Here is a 14,899-nt window from a genome sequence, read left to right on the forward strand (position 1 = left end):
CGTGAAATGATTCTGATTCTGTGTTCTGAAGGGAAAAGACAAAAGTCTCACAACCCAGTGAGTAAGCCACGCAGATTTTTCTCTTTTCTAGGTAAACTACACTTAAGTCAGCTGTATCAAATAATAATAGCTACATTTGCATATCATTTGTGTGAATACATCTAAGAAACCAGTGAAGGATAACTGCGTCATGCCAAGTTAGATAAAAGGAACTTGCAGGCTTATTTAGGAAATCAGTATATGAGATATTTCTGAATTGTGTTTACTTACGGCTCAATGCTGACAGGTGTAGCTTCATTCATAGCAGAGAGCACCGGTGGTGTTATATCACTGCTGTCTGAACATTTACAAACAAAAAAAAACGTTACTTAGATATGAATAATAAATATGTTTTATTACATACTGTCCTGTTTTTTTTTTGTATATGGTAAAGCGAAGTGTGTTCAAAATGGTTCACAGCTTTATCCAAGATAAAAATGCAATCCCACAATGCATTGAAACAAATTGAGTAAAGAACTCATCCAAAACAGCAGTAGTTAAAGGAAAACACCACCGTTTTTCAATATTTTACTATGTTCTTACCTCAAGTTAGACGAATTAATACATACCCATCTTCTTTCAATGCGTGCACTTCATCTTTGCACAGCGCGTCGTGGATGTGTTAGCATTTAGCCTAGCCCCATTCATTCCTTAGGATCCAAACAGGGATGAATTTAGAAGCCACCAAACACTTTTATGTTTTCCCTCTTTAAAGACTGTTACACGAGTAACAATGGTGGCACAAAATAAAACGTGACGATTTTTTCGTCAACTATCCAAAGTCAGGAGTGATAATGTTACTGCGGCAGAGGTCGAAGTGCTACAAACTAAGTGCTCATACAATAGTTTTTTATCTGCTTAAAAAAAATCGCCACGTTTTATTTTGTACCACCATACTTACTCGTGTTACTACTCATGTAACGGTCTTTAAAAACGGAAAACATGGAAGTGTTTGGTGACTTCTAAATTCATCCCTGTTTGGATCCTAAGGAATGAATGGGTCTAGGCTAAATTCTGACACATTCAAGACGCGCTGTGCAAAGATGAAGTGCATGCATTGAAAAAGATAGGTATGTATTCGTCTAAGCTGAGGTAAGAACATAGTAAAATATTGAAAAACGGTGGTGTTTTCCTTTAAATATCAAATATTGATTAAAAATAAATGTTTTATTCAGTACTGCAAGATTCAACTAAAATTAAAAATAGATCATTTTGATCAATATTTGCAGTAATGCAAGCTAACATCAAGTTGACATAATACATAAAATGACATAACATAAACTGCTATCTACATAAAGTGTCCCAAAAACGGTCAGTTTAAGATTTTATGACAGTTAGGAAACTTTTAGACTTGAAGCAATACGGACCTGAACTCCTTACAATTTTGTTCTATTTTTGATCGTATTGCTACTTGGACAGTAAAAGAGACTCACTGGAGCGTAGGAGGCTGCGGGTAGCAGACTTGGGCGTGGCAGGTGGAGGTAGCCCCTGATTATTCGATGCTGCACTGGCAAAGGCAGCGGCTGATAGGAAGGTGGAGAAGTAAAGTCCAGAGCCCTCTCGAACGGGGCTGAGGATGGGCGGCGGAGTATAGGGAGGCATGTTGAGAGGGTTGTCAGGCATGCGGACAGGTGAACGTAGGTGGCTCTGGTACGGTGTGATGCTGGAGTAAACTGGTGGGGCAATGAAAGTGCCAAGTTTGGGCGGAGGAATGAAGAGCGGTTCTGGACGAGGTCGTCGTTTGGCTTTGGCCGATTTCCCATCTGCATCACTTCCGCACTCTGCTCCGCCATTCTGTTAAGAGATTAGACATTGGCATGCTTGTATAGTGGAGGAACCCTTCTGAATACATAAACTATATGCAATCTGGATGACAATGTTTTAATCTCATAAAGCTGGTAGCGAAATGGGGTAAGTGCTGGATTAGGGTGCAGAGAATAGATAATGTGGATTATTGGGGGCTTTTAATCCAAGGTTTAAAAAAAAGAGGGGGGGGGAGTAAATCGAAAGGCAGAACGTGACAAATTGCGAGCAAAGAAAATAAAAATCGTCATGCACTCACCTGGCCTGTGCTCTCAGACAAAGAGTTACGCAGCGAACGTCGTCGCGTGACGATCACAGATGGCTTATAATCGGAGCTCACTTCGTGAGAGCCCAAAGGTCGCAGTGGCCAACTGGCTGAGAGTGAGGTCTGCTCGTGGTCTGGAGATGAAGGATCAGTCTGCCTTACTGGCACGGAGACGGGAATGACCAACGGCATGAGGCTTTCATCTCTGGGCCTTTTGGCACTAACTTGTTCCACCTCATCTGCCCCTCGACCTGGACCAGATGGGGCCACTGGGGGACTCCAGGGCCTGTGTGGCTCCTGCAGACAACATATATGATTAACACACTGAAAATTAATGATTAAACAAAAAACCCTCACGGTAAAGAGAATCCTTTCTTCCTTCTATACTTGATAAACTTGAGGTAAATAACGGAGTGCTCAAGTTCTTATAAGATAGTACTGGAAATGATTTGAGACCCAGACCATCTTAGGGTGCACTCACACTATCCAAAACAAACCGTTGTCCTCCCTCCCTTCTCCCTCAGAAGCATGCACTCACACTGTACTTTTATTGATCCGAGCCCCGTGCGCTTTCGTCAATAGGATGTGATTGTTTTTAACAAAGCAGTAAGTAAAGCACTCTCTTAACACTGGTGTTTTTCGTAGGTGTTTTTTATTCAGAGTCGTTGGGTGCACGATGACACACAGCCCTCTCACATGCCATCATATTGCTTAGTCGATCTGTCGCGTCAGAAGGTTTTTACACATGAAGGTGAGTGGTTGTGCAATTTACGTCTTTCATCAAGACGTCATCATAATGCATACGCCCCGCCCCTTTGATTGCCACGCCCCCATCACCATCCACCCACCCAACCCTACCACCTTAACTAACACATTTTCTGTGGGAAACCCTGTTTAATAGATTCTGACAATGTTGAGAGCAAGTGGTCAATATTAACATCTCATTTTCGACGGAGGTGGCGTTTAGTGGCCTTTACATCTGAGCGCTTCTGTATACATGAGTATTGTGCCACCAGCATTTAAAATGCTCAAGTCCAGCACTCTTCTGGCTATGTTAATGATTATTGATCATCAGTTCCTTCCATGTCAGTTTTACAGAACTACAATTAATTTTATCCAAAACAGGAACAAAACAAGAATTAGACATGAGTGGATCTTTAAATTTCACAATGGACCAAAATTTCAAAACCTCTCCACACAATGATGTTTGAGTCAGAAAAAAAGCATTGTGGGAGGAGCACCAAACCCTTGTTTCCCTTATTGTGAGAACAATTCCTGTTTCTCTTCATTACTAACTTTAAGTGGAAGCAATAAAGCCAAGAAAATCAAACCACTGAAACTTCATTGACCTGTTATAAAGGAAAATGCAATAAATACGTCACTACAACCATGTGTCTAGCTGGAAGTTGCGTGAAAATGTAGAAATCCCCGAGGATGTGGCCTGTCTTATCTGAAGTCCGACCTTGCTGGCACCACTGAGGTATTCAGCTAAGAACATGAAGCCTTATTAACTGACTTACTCTTGAGCAAGAGTCATGCAATGACGCCCATCAATACACAAACACATTACAGACGTTTGTGAGAAAGTCTGTGAAAACAATGGAAAACGTTTTTCTACATAAAATCATTGCACATAATGTAAAAAACATTTCCTGATATATCCTGAGGCCTAAGGCCATGTCAAAGATTGAAATAAATGTAAAATCAATCAAATTTTGATGCTTCTAATCTCATAATTTGATTATAAGACTTTAGCCTGGATTTTCACATTTGTACTTTTGTAATACTTTTTCTAAATATTTGAAATGAAGTTGACATAAGCGCTGCTTTATTGCAGTCACTTAGAGACGGTGTTACTGTGTTGTTATCTGGCACACAGATCAACCATATACATACTCACACACCCTTTCTTTGTTATCATCAGCTGGATGTCTTAAGGGAGTTCTGTTGTCCTTTTAAAAAGGAAGTTTACGTAACAAGGAAAACACTGAACTAAATAGCATGTCCCAGAAACATTCAGGTCCCCTCCTAAAGTAATTCACAGATGCTTATTTCACTAATTCTTTGCAACAAAATAATAAACAAAGCAAACAATCAACACAAAAAATGAAAGGTAAACTACCAGCAATGGGACGAAATCTTTTTTCAATCCCCGATTCCAAAGAATGACAATAAATCATCCAGTTTTTTACGTATACGCAAGGATCCGTACATTGGGTATGACACAATTTTCATCATCAGAAGAGCGCGCACATACTGTACGTGCACCGCCATTTTTTTAAAACCCTGCGTACATTGTATGCGTAGGTTGCGCATGCCACTATAAGAGAAGGTAGTATGTAGCCCAGGAGATGCATTGCATTTTGTAGCAATGCGCATGCGTCGAACGTCTGTGTACACGTACAAATAAACTATACTTTGCAAGGCTGTGCGTTTGACCGTGCACGTACATTCGTGTTCACATAAAAAACAAACTATACTCCAGATTTAAACTGACAACTACCCGTGCAATCATCAAAAAAATTTTTTGGGCTTTGGACCAAATGTTCAGGCACGTTAGCATGGCAGGTTCTGGGTAGAGGGGATACAGCTATGGGCAAATCTTGATAGATGTTGGGTATAGGGTTAGGTTTGGGGGAAGAATAGGATGAAAAACAGCAGTTCTGGCTAGATAGGAAACAGCTATGGCCTAAATTACGTAAAATGTTGGGTTTAGGGGTAGGCGAAGGGGGTAAAATAAGGATGAAAAACACAGGTTCTGGCTAGATAGGAAACAGCTATGGCCTAAATTACGTGAAATGTTGGGTTTAGGGTTAGGATGAAAAGCAACGGTTCTGGCTAGATAGGATACAGCTATGGCCTAAATTACGTGAAATGTTGGGTTTAGGGTTAGGATGAAAAGCAACGGTTCTGGCTAGATAGGATACAGCTATGGCCTAAATTAAATTAAATGTTGGGTTTAGGGTTAGGATGAAAAACAATGGCTCTGGCTAGATAAGATACAGCTATGGCCTAAATTACGTGAAATGTTGGGTTTAGGGTTGGGATGAAAAACAACGGTTCTGGCTAGATAGGATACAGCTATGGCCTAAATTAAATGAAATGTTGGGTTTAGGGTTAGGATGAAAAACACCGTTTCTGGCTAGATAGGATACGGCTATGGCCTAAATTACGTGAAATGTTGGGTTTAGGGTTAGGTTTGGGGGTAGGATTAGGATGAAAAACACTGGTTCTGGCTAGATAGGATACAGCTATGGCCTAAATTACATGAAATGTTGGGTTTAGGGTTAGGTTTGGGGGTAGGATTAGGATGAAAAACACTGGTTCTGGCTAGATAGGATACAGCTATGGCCTAAATTACGTGAAATGTTGGGTTTAGGGTTAGGTTTGGGGGTAGGATTAGGATGAAAAACACCAGTTCTGGCTAGATAGGATACAGCTATGGCCTAAATTAAGTGAAATGTTGGGTTTAGGGTTGGGATGAAAAACAACGGTTCTGGCTAGATAGGATACAGCTATGGCCTAAATTAAATGAAATGTTGGGTTTAGGGTTAGGATGAAAAACACCGGTTCTGGCTAGATAGGATACGGCTATGGCCTAAATTACGTGAAATGTTGGGTTTAGGGTTAGGTTTGGGGGTAGGATTAGGATGAAAAACACTGGTTCTGGCTAGATAGGATACAGCTATGGCCTAAATTACGTGAAATGTTGGGTTTTGCGTTAGGTTTGGGGGTAGGATTAGGATGAAAAACACCGGTTATGGCTATATAGGATACGGCTATGGCCTAAATTACGTGAAATGTTGGGTTTAGGGTTAGGTTTGGGGGTAGGATTAGGATGAAAAACACCGGTTCTGGCTAGATAGGATACGGCTATGGCCTAAATTACGTGAAATGTTGGGTTTAGGGTTAGGTTTGGGGGTAGGATTAGGATGAAAAACACCAGTTCTGGCTAGATAGGATACTGAAATGTCTTAAATTACGTGAAATGTTGGGTCCTGTTAGGGTCAGGTTTGGAGCTAGGATTAGGATGATAAACAACGATTCTTGCTGGGTAGGATACAGCTATAGCCTAAATTATGTAATACGTTGGGTTTAGGGTTAGGCGAAGGGGCTAGGATTAGGATGAAAAACAATGGTTCTGGCTAGGTAGGATACAGCTATGGCCTAAATTATGTGAAATGTTGGGTTTAGGGTTAAGTTACGGAGTAGAATTAGGAAGAAAAACACCGGTTCTGGCTAGATAGGATACAGCTATGGCCTAAATTAAATGAAATGTTTGGTTTAGGGTTAGGATGAAAAACAACGGTTCTGGCTAGATAGGATACAGCTATGGCCTAAATTACGTGAAATGTTGGGTTTAGGGCAGGAGTGGGGAACCCTGGGTCCTGGAGGGCCACTGTCCTGCAAAGTTTAGTTCCAACCCTCATCAAACACACCTGAATTCAATTTCCAAGTAATCCTGAAGACTTGAATTAGATTTTCAGGTGTGTTTAATTAGGGTTGGAACTAAACTCTGCAGGACAGTGGCCCTCCAGGACCAGGGTTCCCCACCCCTGGTTTAGGGTTAGGTTTGGGGGTAGGATTAGGATGAAAAACACCGGTTCTGGCTAGATTGGATACAGCTATGGCCTAACCTACGTGAAATGTTGGGTTTTAGGGTTAGGTTTGGGGGTAGGATTAGGATGAAAAACACCAGTTCTGGCTAGAAAGGATACTGAAATGTCCTAAATTACGTGAAATGTTGGGTCCTGTTAGGGTCAGGTTTGGAGGTAGGATTAGGATGATAAACAACGATTCTTGCTAGGTAGGATACAGCTATAGCCTAAATTACTTGATATGTTGGGTTTAGGGTTAGGTTTGGGGGTAGGATTAGGATGAAAAGAGTGCTTTTCCGGCTAGATTTTAAAATATTTTGGCCCTAGCTGTACCCCTTCTAGCCACAATCAGCATGCCAGTGGGCTGAGGGTGTGGTGCACTTGCTGTCATTTGTTTGAAGCGTCACCCAAGAGACAGAAGTTGGTGTTGCCTTTGTTCTGCATCTACAGATTTTGTTACCTAATGGTGATAGTCAGTGACTAACTAACATAACACTTTCTAACAACCAAGAAACCTGCAGAACCTGTAAGCATTTGAGACAGGTAAAAACACAAATTAATGTCAACTTCTTGTAGGTAAGGGCAATTTATGACCCTTCCCTATCACAGTATGAATTGCCAACAATATCACTGAAAGTTCACAAGTGCACACTTTAAAGTTCACATATCAGTTTAGTTTTAGTCAAGTATGTAAAAGTAAGGAAATATCAACTCACCTTGATGCTACGTGGGGGAAGAGATTCTCTTTCCGAAGCCTTCTGAGCCAAGGTTTCCAGATTAACCTCTTGTGAAACCCTTCTTTTACGCCGTGTGCTCTGAATTACGCCTGTAGGAGCAGCTCTGACGTCTTGCAAAGCATTGGTCTCAGTAGCCCCGTTTTGTGAACCTTGTGTTGGATGATCAGCCGGCATTACAAATGGGTTTTCGGAGGCAGGGCCCGCGCCCTCTTTAGAAAGCCGCCGTGATCTCCGGGGCCCAGGCTGATGAGTCTCAATAGATTGTTGGGGTACAGAATCCTGGGCCTGGGTTGACGGTGGATTGGGCGTCTCCTGGGATTGTCCTGTTAATGAAGGGTGATGCTGTTCAGTTGAGAGTGCATGTGGCTGCTGGCCATCACAGTATTTGTCCACTACATGCTGGTTCTGATGTGGCGGCTCAGATTTTGGTTGTTGCTGTTGTACCAAGTCCAGTTGTTGCATATGTTGTTGTAGTGGTGGCCGAGTCTTTATCAGCTGTGCGTGCTGTTGCAACGGTTGCGTTTGTGGAATCTGTTGTGGCGGTTTCTGACGAAGTACCTGTTGCTGCTGCGACTGCTGACGCATCTGCTGTTCCAGCTGCTGTTTTTCGTGGTGCCTCTGCATTTGTCTCTGCATCAGCTGTTGCTCCTGCAACTGCTGAATCTGATGTTGGGTATTTGCCTGTGCATTATAATTCAAATTTGGCAAAGTCCAATTGTAACCGGCTACCAAGTTCTGCTTAGGCTGTCCAAAAGCTAACTGGAAAGGTTGCAGCACAGAATTTCCAGTGGAAGGTTGGTTGTGTTGCTGTGGATTCAACATTCCAGGCTTTTGTGTCTGTTGAAAGGTTTGCTGTTGCTCCCAGTCCATGCTCCGTGCGGTTTTGGCATCCCTAAAGCTCTCCACGCTTGCCACTTGTTTTTCGGTTGCCCTGATAGTGGAAGGTTCAGGCTGCTGCTGAGGCTGGTTTTGTACAGGCATGCCCTCATGCATTTGTTTTGCAAAAGCAGTCTGAGCCCCTAGGTATGGGGCAAAGTTCTGGGACCAAGTTGTCAAACTTTGTGACCAATTGTTTGGTCTCTGTTGAGGTTGCAAAGATGGGTCTTGGTGTGGCCACTTCATGGCCATTGTCTGTTGGTAGTGTCCACGGCTTTGTTCACCCTTCTCTGGGCTGAAAATGACAGAATTGAGGTACATATGTGGCGCATCTGCATTGGAGCTTTCCACACCCCCTCTGTCATTGTGACCTGGCCCTGAGGGAGGGACACCAATCCCATAGTACGCTGGAGCTTGTGTATGCTGAGAAGCTTCTTTCATTGTCACACCCTGGTCGGCAAAGAAAGTGATACGTTTACCTGTTCTCTTTGCGTTAGGCTTCGGCTGAGGTTGCAAACTCATGACTTTCATGAATAACGATACTGGTGAAGGCTGGCGTGGGTGGTTCAGGGGGAGACAAAAAAAGTTTAAATCTCCAAACCACACAAAGTTCTCTCCAATATGAATAAATGTGTCAAGAGTATTGCTCTGACCTTCAGATCTTTTGTTTTATCCAAGTTAATGGTCATCCAAACCTACTCAACATGGTGGGAATACGAGTAAGCTTTAAAATATAAAACTGCAGCATCCGTTGTGCGGAAAAAACAGTTGCAGTGCAGTGTGGCTTTAACATGTCTATTTGTTTTATCTTCACTGCCCGATCTTAAGCTCCTGGGATGGCAAACTAGGTCGTGAGCTCTTTAAGTCAGCCTGTTGCCCATTCATAGGAGACAACCTGAGAAGAAAGCGGTCAAAAATGTTATGGTTAGCCTTTAGAGCAATACTTTGAGCCTAGAGGGGGGTTTCAATTAAAATGGCCTTTTCAGCATTTTTCTGAATGGGGCACTGCAGAAAGAATTAAACAAGAAAGGGGGATTGTTGAGGGTTGTGTAGCTGTGCTATTTGTAGCTTGGTGCACATGAAAAAGTACATTGATTATAAACATTTAGGGTAGTTTGTTCACTGTGCAAAGGATGCACAAAAGGACAATGAGTAATCATAGCGACCAATCAAAGTGAAACGTGTGTCACTGTTAACTGTGTGAGTCAGAGCAGAGGAAAGTGAGATTTGGGGGTTTTATTGAATCTGCAGAGAGTAAGAGTAACAGTAGCTGGATAGATGTACAGTTGCACACATCCCACCGAGAGCACATGGTTTCAAAATGAGAGATGATTTTAAGGTGTTTCCCCAATAGTTTACATAAGTATACAAATATGATCAAGTTATTTAAATATCTTAAAAATCAATAGAAGTAGATCATTAACATGCTTTGGTTTCTTTTTTAACAATAAACTACAGAAGTGTGACATATGCATGCATAAAGACATTTCTTATTTAAAATAGGGCTGCACAATATATCGTTTCAGCATCGACATCTCAATGGCTGCATCTGCAACAGTCACATCACAGAACATACAGAACATTCTGCAGGTTTCAGCTGGCAGAATCAAATCCCAGATGTCTCTGTGAGAAATCAGTGAACTATACAAAAATGCAAGACAGAAGTTAATACCTCTTAGACTAGGCATTTCCAAGTAATCTGGTGAAGTAATACAGTATTTCTTACATTGCAGAAAAACAAAACATTGCAATGTTAATCCTTCCCCATATTATGTGGGCTAAATTAGATAAATGGTAAGGTTGTGTTTGACAATAGTTAATGCATTAGCTAATTTGAACAAACTATTAACAAAGTAGTTCATTAATTATGAATCTTTGTCAAATGTGTTTTGATGTTATGTTAACATTAACAATTTTTGATTTTAAAAATGTATTATTAAATGATGAAATTAATATGAACTAACATTAAAGTCGCCATAAAACGGAAGAAGCAACTGTCTAATATTCCCCATGGTGATGTATACGATTGAAACGGCTTCTTAAAAAAAAAAAAGGTAAGGCTGGTCTTGAATTTGTCCATTGAGAACTGATTGGATCATTTGAAGTTAGGTCATGTTGCTATTTGCTAATCGCTACAATCTTTTCCCCACCTGCCATACCATATGACCAGAAATAAAGAGGGATCGTTTGGAGGAGGGGAGGAGATTTGCGTTCGTTTATGATTAAAATTATAAGGGAACATAAGTTTAAAAAAAAAAATTATGAAGATCACAGATAAGTAATTTGTAAAAAAAAAAAAAAAGATAAAAAAGCACAGTTTTTCTTTATAATTTTAATGCAACTTTATTAACAAATGATGTAGTAATGATATTTAGTGTTGTTTATTGTTAGTTCATGAAAGCTGATGCATAAACTAATGTTAACAAATACAACCTTATTGTAAAGTGTTACCAGGTAAATAAATAATATGCATATTAGGGGTTAACCTCGTCCATTAGCAAATAACAAAAATTAATTTAGTTAAATGACATGCATGTCTGCCTGAAATTTTGTTTTATATTTATATTAAATATATTTATATTATATACATTTTTAATAAATAAATAAGTAGTTGCTTATACTATTACCAGTTTAAAAAACTATGAAAAAAATTAGCTTTGTTTGTCAGTGGTCTCTTAAAGGGATAGTTCACAGAATTATGAAAATTCTGTAATCATTTACTCACCCTCACATTGCTCCAAACCTGTATAAATGTCTTTGTTTGTCTGAACACAAATGAAGATATTTTGAAAAATGTTACCGACCAAACAGATCTGGGGCACCATCCACTTCCATAATATTATTTTCTCTCACTGTGGAAGTCAATGGTGCCCCAGATCTGCTTGGTTTTACAAACACCTTTATTTGTAGTCAGGCGAACAAAGACATTTATATAAGTTTGGAGCAACATGAGGGTGAGTAAATGACAACAGAATTTACATTTTTTTGTGAACTATGCCTTTAACAAGCAATTTGAACATGCACAGTTTTAAATGGCAACTAACAATAACCAAGTTAAGTTGACTCCACAGTCAAAAGACAAAGCAAAACACTGAGTAATTCTGCAGAGTTGCAGTATGTTACAAAGGGCTCATTCATTCACGCTTATATTCATTCTGCCCTATGTCGAGATCACCCCAAGTAAAATCAATAGAAAAGACAACACGCAGTACTTGGAGCAGCCATCTAAAGCTGCAGTCTTTTCAGGGGTGGCGCAATAATGAAAAACACCCCAAGTACTAGTACGATGTAAACAACAATTGCATCAACCTAAACAGGGTCCAGTTAAAGAGAAAAGAATATATGTAGTGTTAGGTCAATTTATGCCAACGCGTTTCACTGCATGATAACACATGTTATTTTGTAACTATGCAAATGAGTGGCAATGGACAAGGTAACCCGTTTAACAAGCACTACCTAATCGCACCTGCTTTTTAATTTAAACTACGGACGAGGCACGAGAACCGAGGCACGCGCTAAAATTCCCCTTGATTTGAGAGAGTGGCTGTGTCTCAAATTAGTGAGCTGCCTACACAGCATTGTGGGCATAGTAGGGGGCGTTTGCAAAGAACGCGTAATACAAAAAAAACTAAACACGTTTTAAACGTTGGGACTAAAAAGTTACTTACTCGACATGCAGTTGTAATAGTACAACGCTCGTGTAAGAGACGACAAAAAAATGACATTAGAAAAACAAATACAAAACATTAAAGACGGAATGTAATGTCGTCCTTTGAAGTTTTACAAACGCCCCTATTGTGCCCCCCAAAAATGCTACCTAGGCAGACAACTCGGTATGTTTTGAGACACGTCCTGTTTGCATACTATATCAGTGCCTTTCCTGGACCCCTTCCTAGTGCAGCCAGCTCAGCGCTATTTACCAGAAGTCCTTTGTTGCACAAAAGGGATTATCCAGTCACTAATACCGTGGCATACTGCAACACAGTGGGACAACAATACACCCTATGAAGCAGACTCGAGAAGCACAATAATGAAAGTAGTAAATGACAAGCCCCCCAGTTCTCTGTTCCTAGTTGTCAATTGTACTGAACGTGATTTGAAGTTATTGCTTTCATCGTTAAAAACGCAACAAGCACAAATAGGAAGTGGTGAGATATGCTTAATATTTTGCAGCAACTTGCTAATGATTGTCTATTGCATGGTTTCGGTTTGCTGAAGTCTTTCACTTCTGCCCACATTATTATTGAGCTAATTTGTTGAGACATTTAAAACAAGAATCCTTACCGTTCTGGTTAGTTTGTGCTCGTCCTAAGATCAACGGCACGGTCCATGTGCCCAATGACCAACGCAACAGCACAGCAATGACTGCATGCTTATCCACGATTGAGTCATGATATGCTGACCTCACTCCAGTAATATTCAAGTCAAGAGGTAGATCATCCGCGTACAAACGCAACTACCGAGAAATGGAAATGGAGGGCTTCTTTGAGAAAATGGCGGGAGAGACGTTTCAAAAATTGCACGCGATTTCGTTATTATTGCACACATATGCGAATCAAAACGCCAATAACACACACTAGTTTACTCGTATACGGAGTATGGAACAAGATTCTTTTCAGCAGAAGTCTTGTGATCCCCTACTGTCCTGTTGGCCACACCCACTTCCGCGACCATATAAGGCTTTTCCCCTCCATGCAGGGCGCTGCAAATTACAGCAAATGCACGGGTCATGCGGGAAATTCCGTCACTGGGAAACGTTAGTGTAAGCGTGCACCAAACATAACCCCATCCACACCTGAATAAAGTCAACGAATGAGACTATCCTGATATTTACACTTACTGAGCAAAGAAAAAGCAAAGTGAACAGAAACATATTGAAAGTGAAAACGGAAAATACATTAAATACATACAATATTCCAAGTTACATTTGGTACAGATGTAATACATTGTAGACTATATCTATAGTGACGTTCCCTATAGTGGTATTTTACCTCAGAAACAGGCAAAAACTCCCCAATCCATCTTTAGCAAAAGAAAGACTTGGGATCTTCACAAAAAGGAAACACTGTGAGCTATGATATAGTTAGGAGAGAGTAACAACCAACTGTAATAAACAGACTGCCTTCATAATAGTATTTAATACACTTCTAGACTACGCATCAGTCCATATACACCAATACGCCCTATAGGAATCATTTCTGCATGCGTGCAGAGGCTCAGGAGTCTCGGACATGATCAAGCATGTGCTGCCGCGAGTAAGGAGACACCCACAGGCCTAATGGTGTCAGTGTTTGTGGACTCTCCCTGCTGTGCCTTAAAATAAAGTGCAAAGCCAACAGACATGCGGGTCATTCTGTGGGTATGGCATGTGTCGACTGTACCAGTTTCTGACTACCAATAAACAATCTAATCAATGCCTTGAATACTGTTTGGAGGTTTGGCATTAAATGGAAATGTCATTGTGTTATATTTTGTTATTGCAACAACACTGTAAATGCATATTCTCTTCTCCAGACAACTGACTTGCCTTGCCAGGTTAATCACCTAAATGATCGCATTCAAATTTAAACGCAACAATGCTTGACCGCAAATTGGTACATAATTATTTTAATGCTGTCCTTGATGTAAGTGGATTATTCAGACATTATGCATGCACTCAGTCAGGATTGCAAAGTACTGCGATGGCTTTGGGGGAGGCGAACACAAGTTTAAGACACAGTTGTTGCAACACCACCAAATGTTGCACAACAGTAACATGATCCATCATAACGCAGGTACAAAACTGACAGCGCACTGCTGAGACCCTCACTGATTTAAAGGAAAAACATTTACTTGATGATGATGATAAGCAAATCGATGCATTTTTTTTTTTTTTTTGCAACACTGCTGCCTTTCTGCTGATAAGCACTTTCGGTTACCTCTCACATGTGCAGATGCAAGGCTGCTGCGTTCGTGCAAAAGAGGTTTACAACAGCAACAGCTCAATATTCCGTACAATGTTTGCAATGTAAAAGCACATCTAATTGTTTCTGTCAACAACAGGGAACCACCCTCGAAATCCTTCTAGGTAAACGTACTATTTCGACATCCTGCATAAAACTATAGACATTTATTTATTTTTACAAGTGAACGTGCATTTAAAGTTAACCGGGTAGAAATGCCCTACATTACCTTTAAAAGCATCTGCGACGTTGCTCAAGCGATCCAGATCTTTTCGTGTTGCTTTCAAGAAAAAAAGAGAAAAAAACTTTAAGCCTTTTGCCTGTAGCGTCACTTCCTCGTTGGTAAGAGCGCCACCCGCTGCATATTGCACAGTGATGTCATTTTCACTTGCATTTAGCTATAACACATTAGTATATTCGTCGTGGCAGTTTTACGATATAAGATAGCCTTATATGAACATCCTTGAGGCCAGTGTAAGCCCATATCAATGCTACGTGTGCTTTTAGTATACTAACAACGAAACACCTAAAAATATGATGTTTTGTCGTGCTACAGTAAGACTTCCACTAACCTATATGTGCAAGCAAAGTAAACACATGGAATTTGTGACCAGCCCTTTAACGCGGACACCGCGGCCA

At 40.6% G+C, this 14,899-nt stretch overlaps 1 protein-coding gene across 3 annotated transcripts in view; it reads right to left on the bottom strand.

Moving 5' to 3' along the window:
- mideasb (mitotic deacetylase associated SANT domain protein b) overlaps positions 1 to 14,822 on the bottom strand; it is a 32,300-nt gene extending 17,478 nt beyond the window's left edge. Inside the window, exons 1-6 of one of the 3 annotated variants that reach the window (XM_065288519.2) lie at positions 14,490 to 14,822; positions 8,972 to 9,213; positions 7,422 to 8,870; positions 2,102 to 2,404; positions 1,473 to 1,833; positions 271 to 337 (exon numbers count right to left, since the gene is read on the bottom strand). In XM_065288519.2, the coding sequence (XP_065144591.1) occupies positions 271 to 337; positions 1,473 to 1,833; positions 2,102 to 2,404; positions 7,422 to 8,870; positions 8,972 to 9,007 (2,216 nt within the window). In that variant the 5' untranslated portion in view covers positions 9,008 to 9,213; positions 14,490 to 14,822. Of the gene's footprint in view, positions 1 to 270; positions 338 to 1,472; positions 1,834 to 2,101; positions 2,405 to 7,421; positions 9,214 to 12,602; positions 13,281 to 14,489 lie in introns of those variants that run through there. The other 2 variants (XM_065288518.2, XM_065288520.2) reach the window with 2 other exon arrangements.
- Between the last annotated feature and the right edge of the window lie 77 nt (positions 14,823 to 14,899).

Source organism: Paramisgurnus dabryanus, chromosome 17 (genome assembly GCF_030506205.2).
Source record: "Paramisgurnus dabryanus chromosome 17, PD_genome_1.1, whole genome shotgun sequence".
NCBI classification, from domain to species: Eukaryota; Metazoa; Chordata; class Actinopteri; order Cypriniformes; family Cobitidae; genus Paramisgurnus; species Paramisgurnus dabryanus.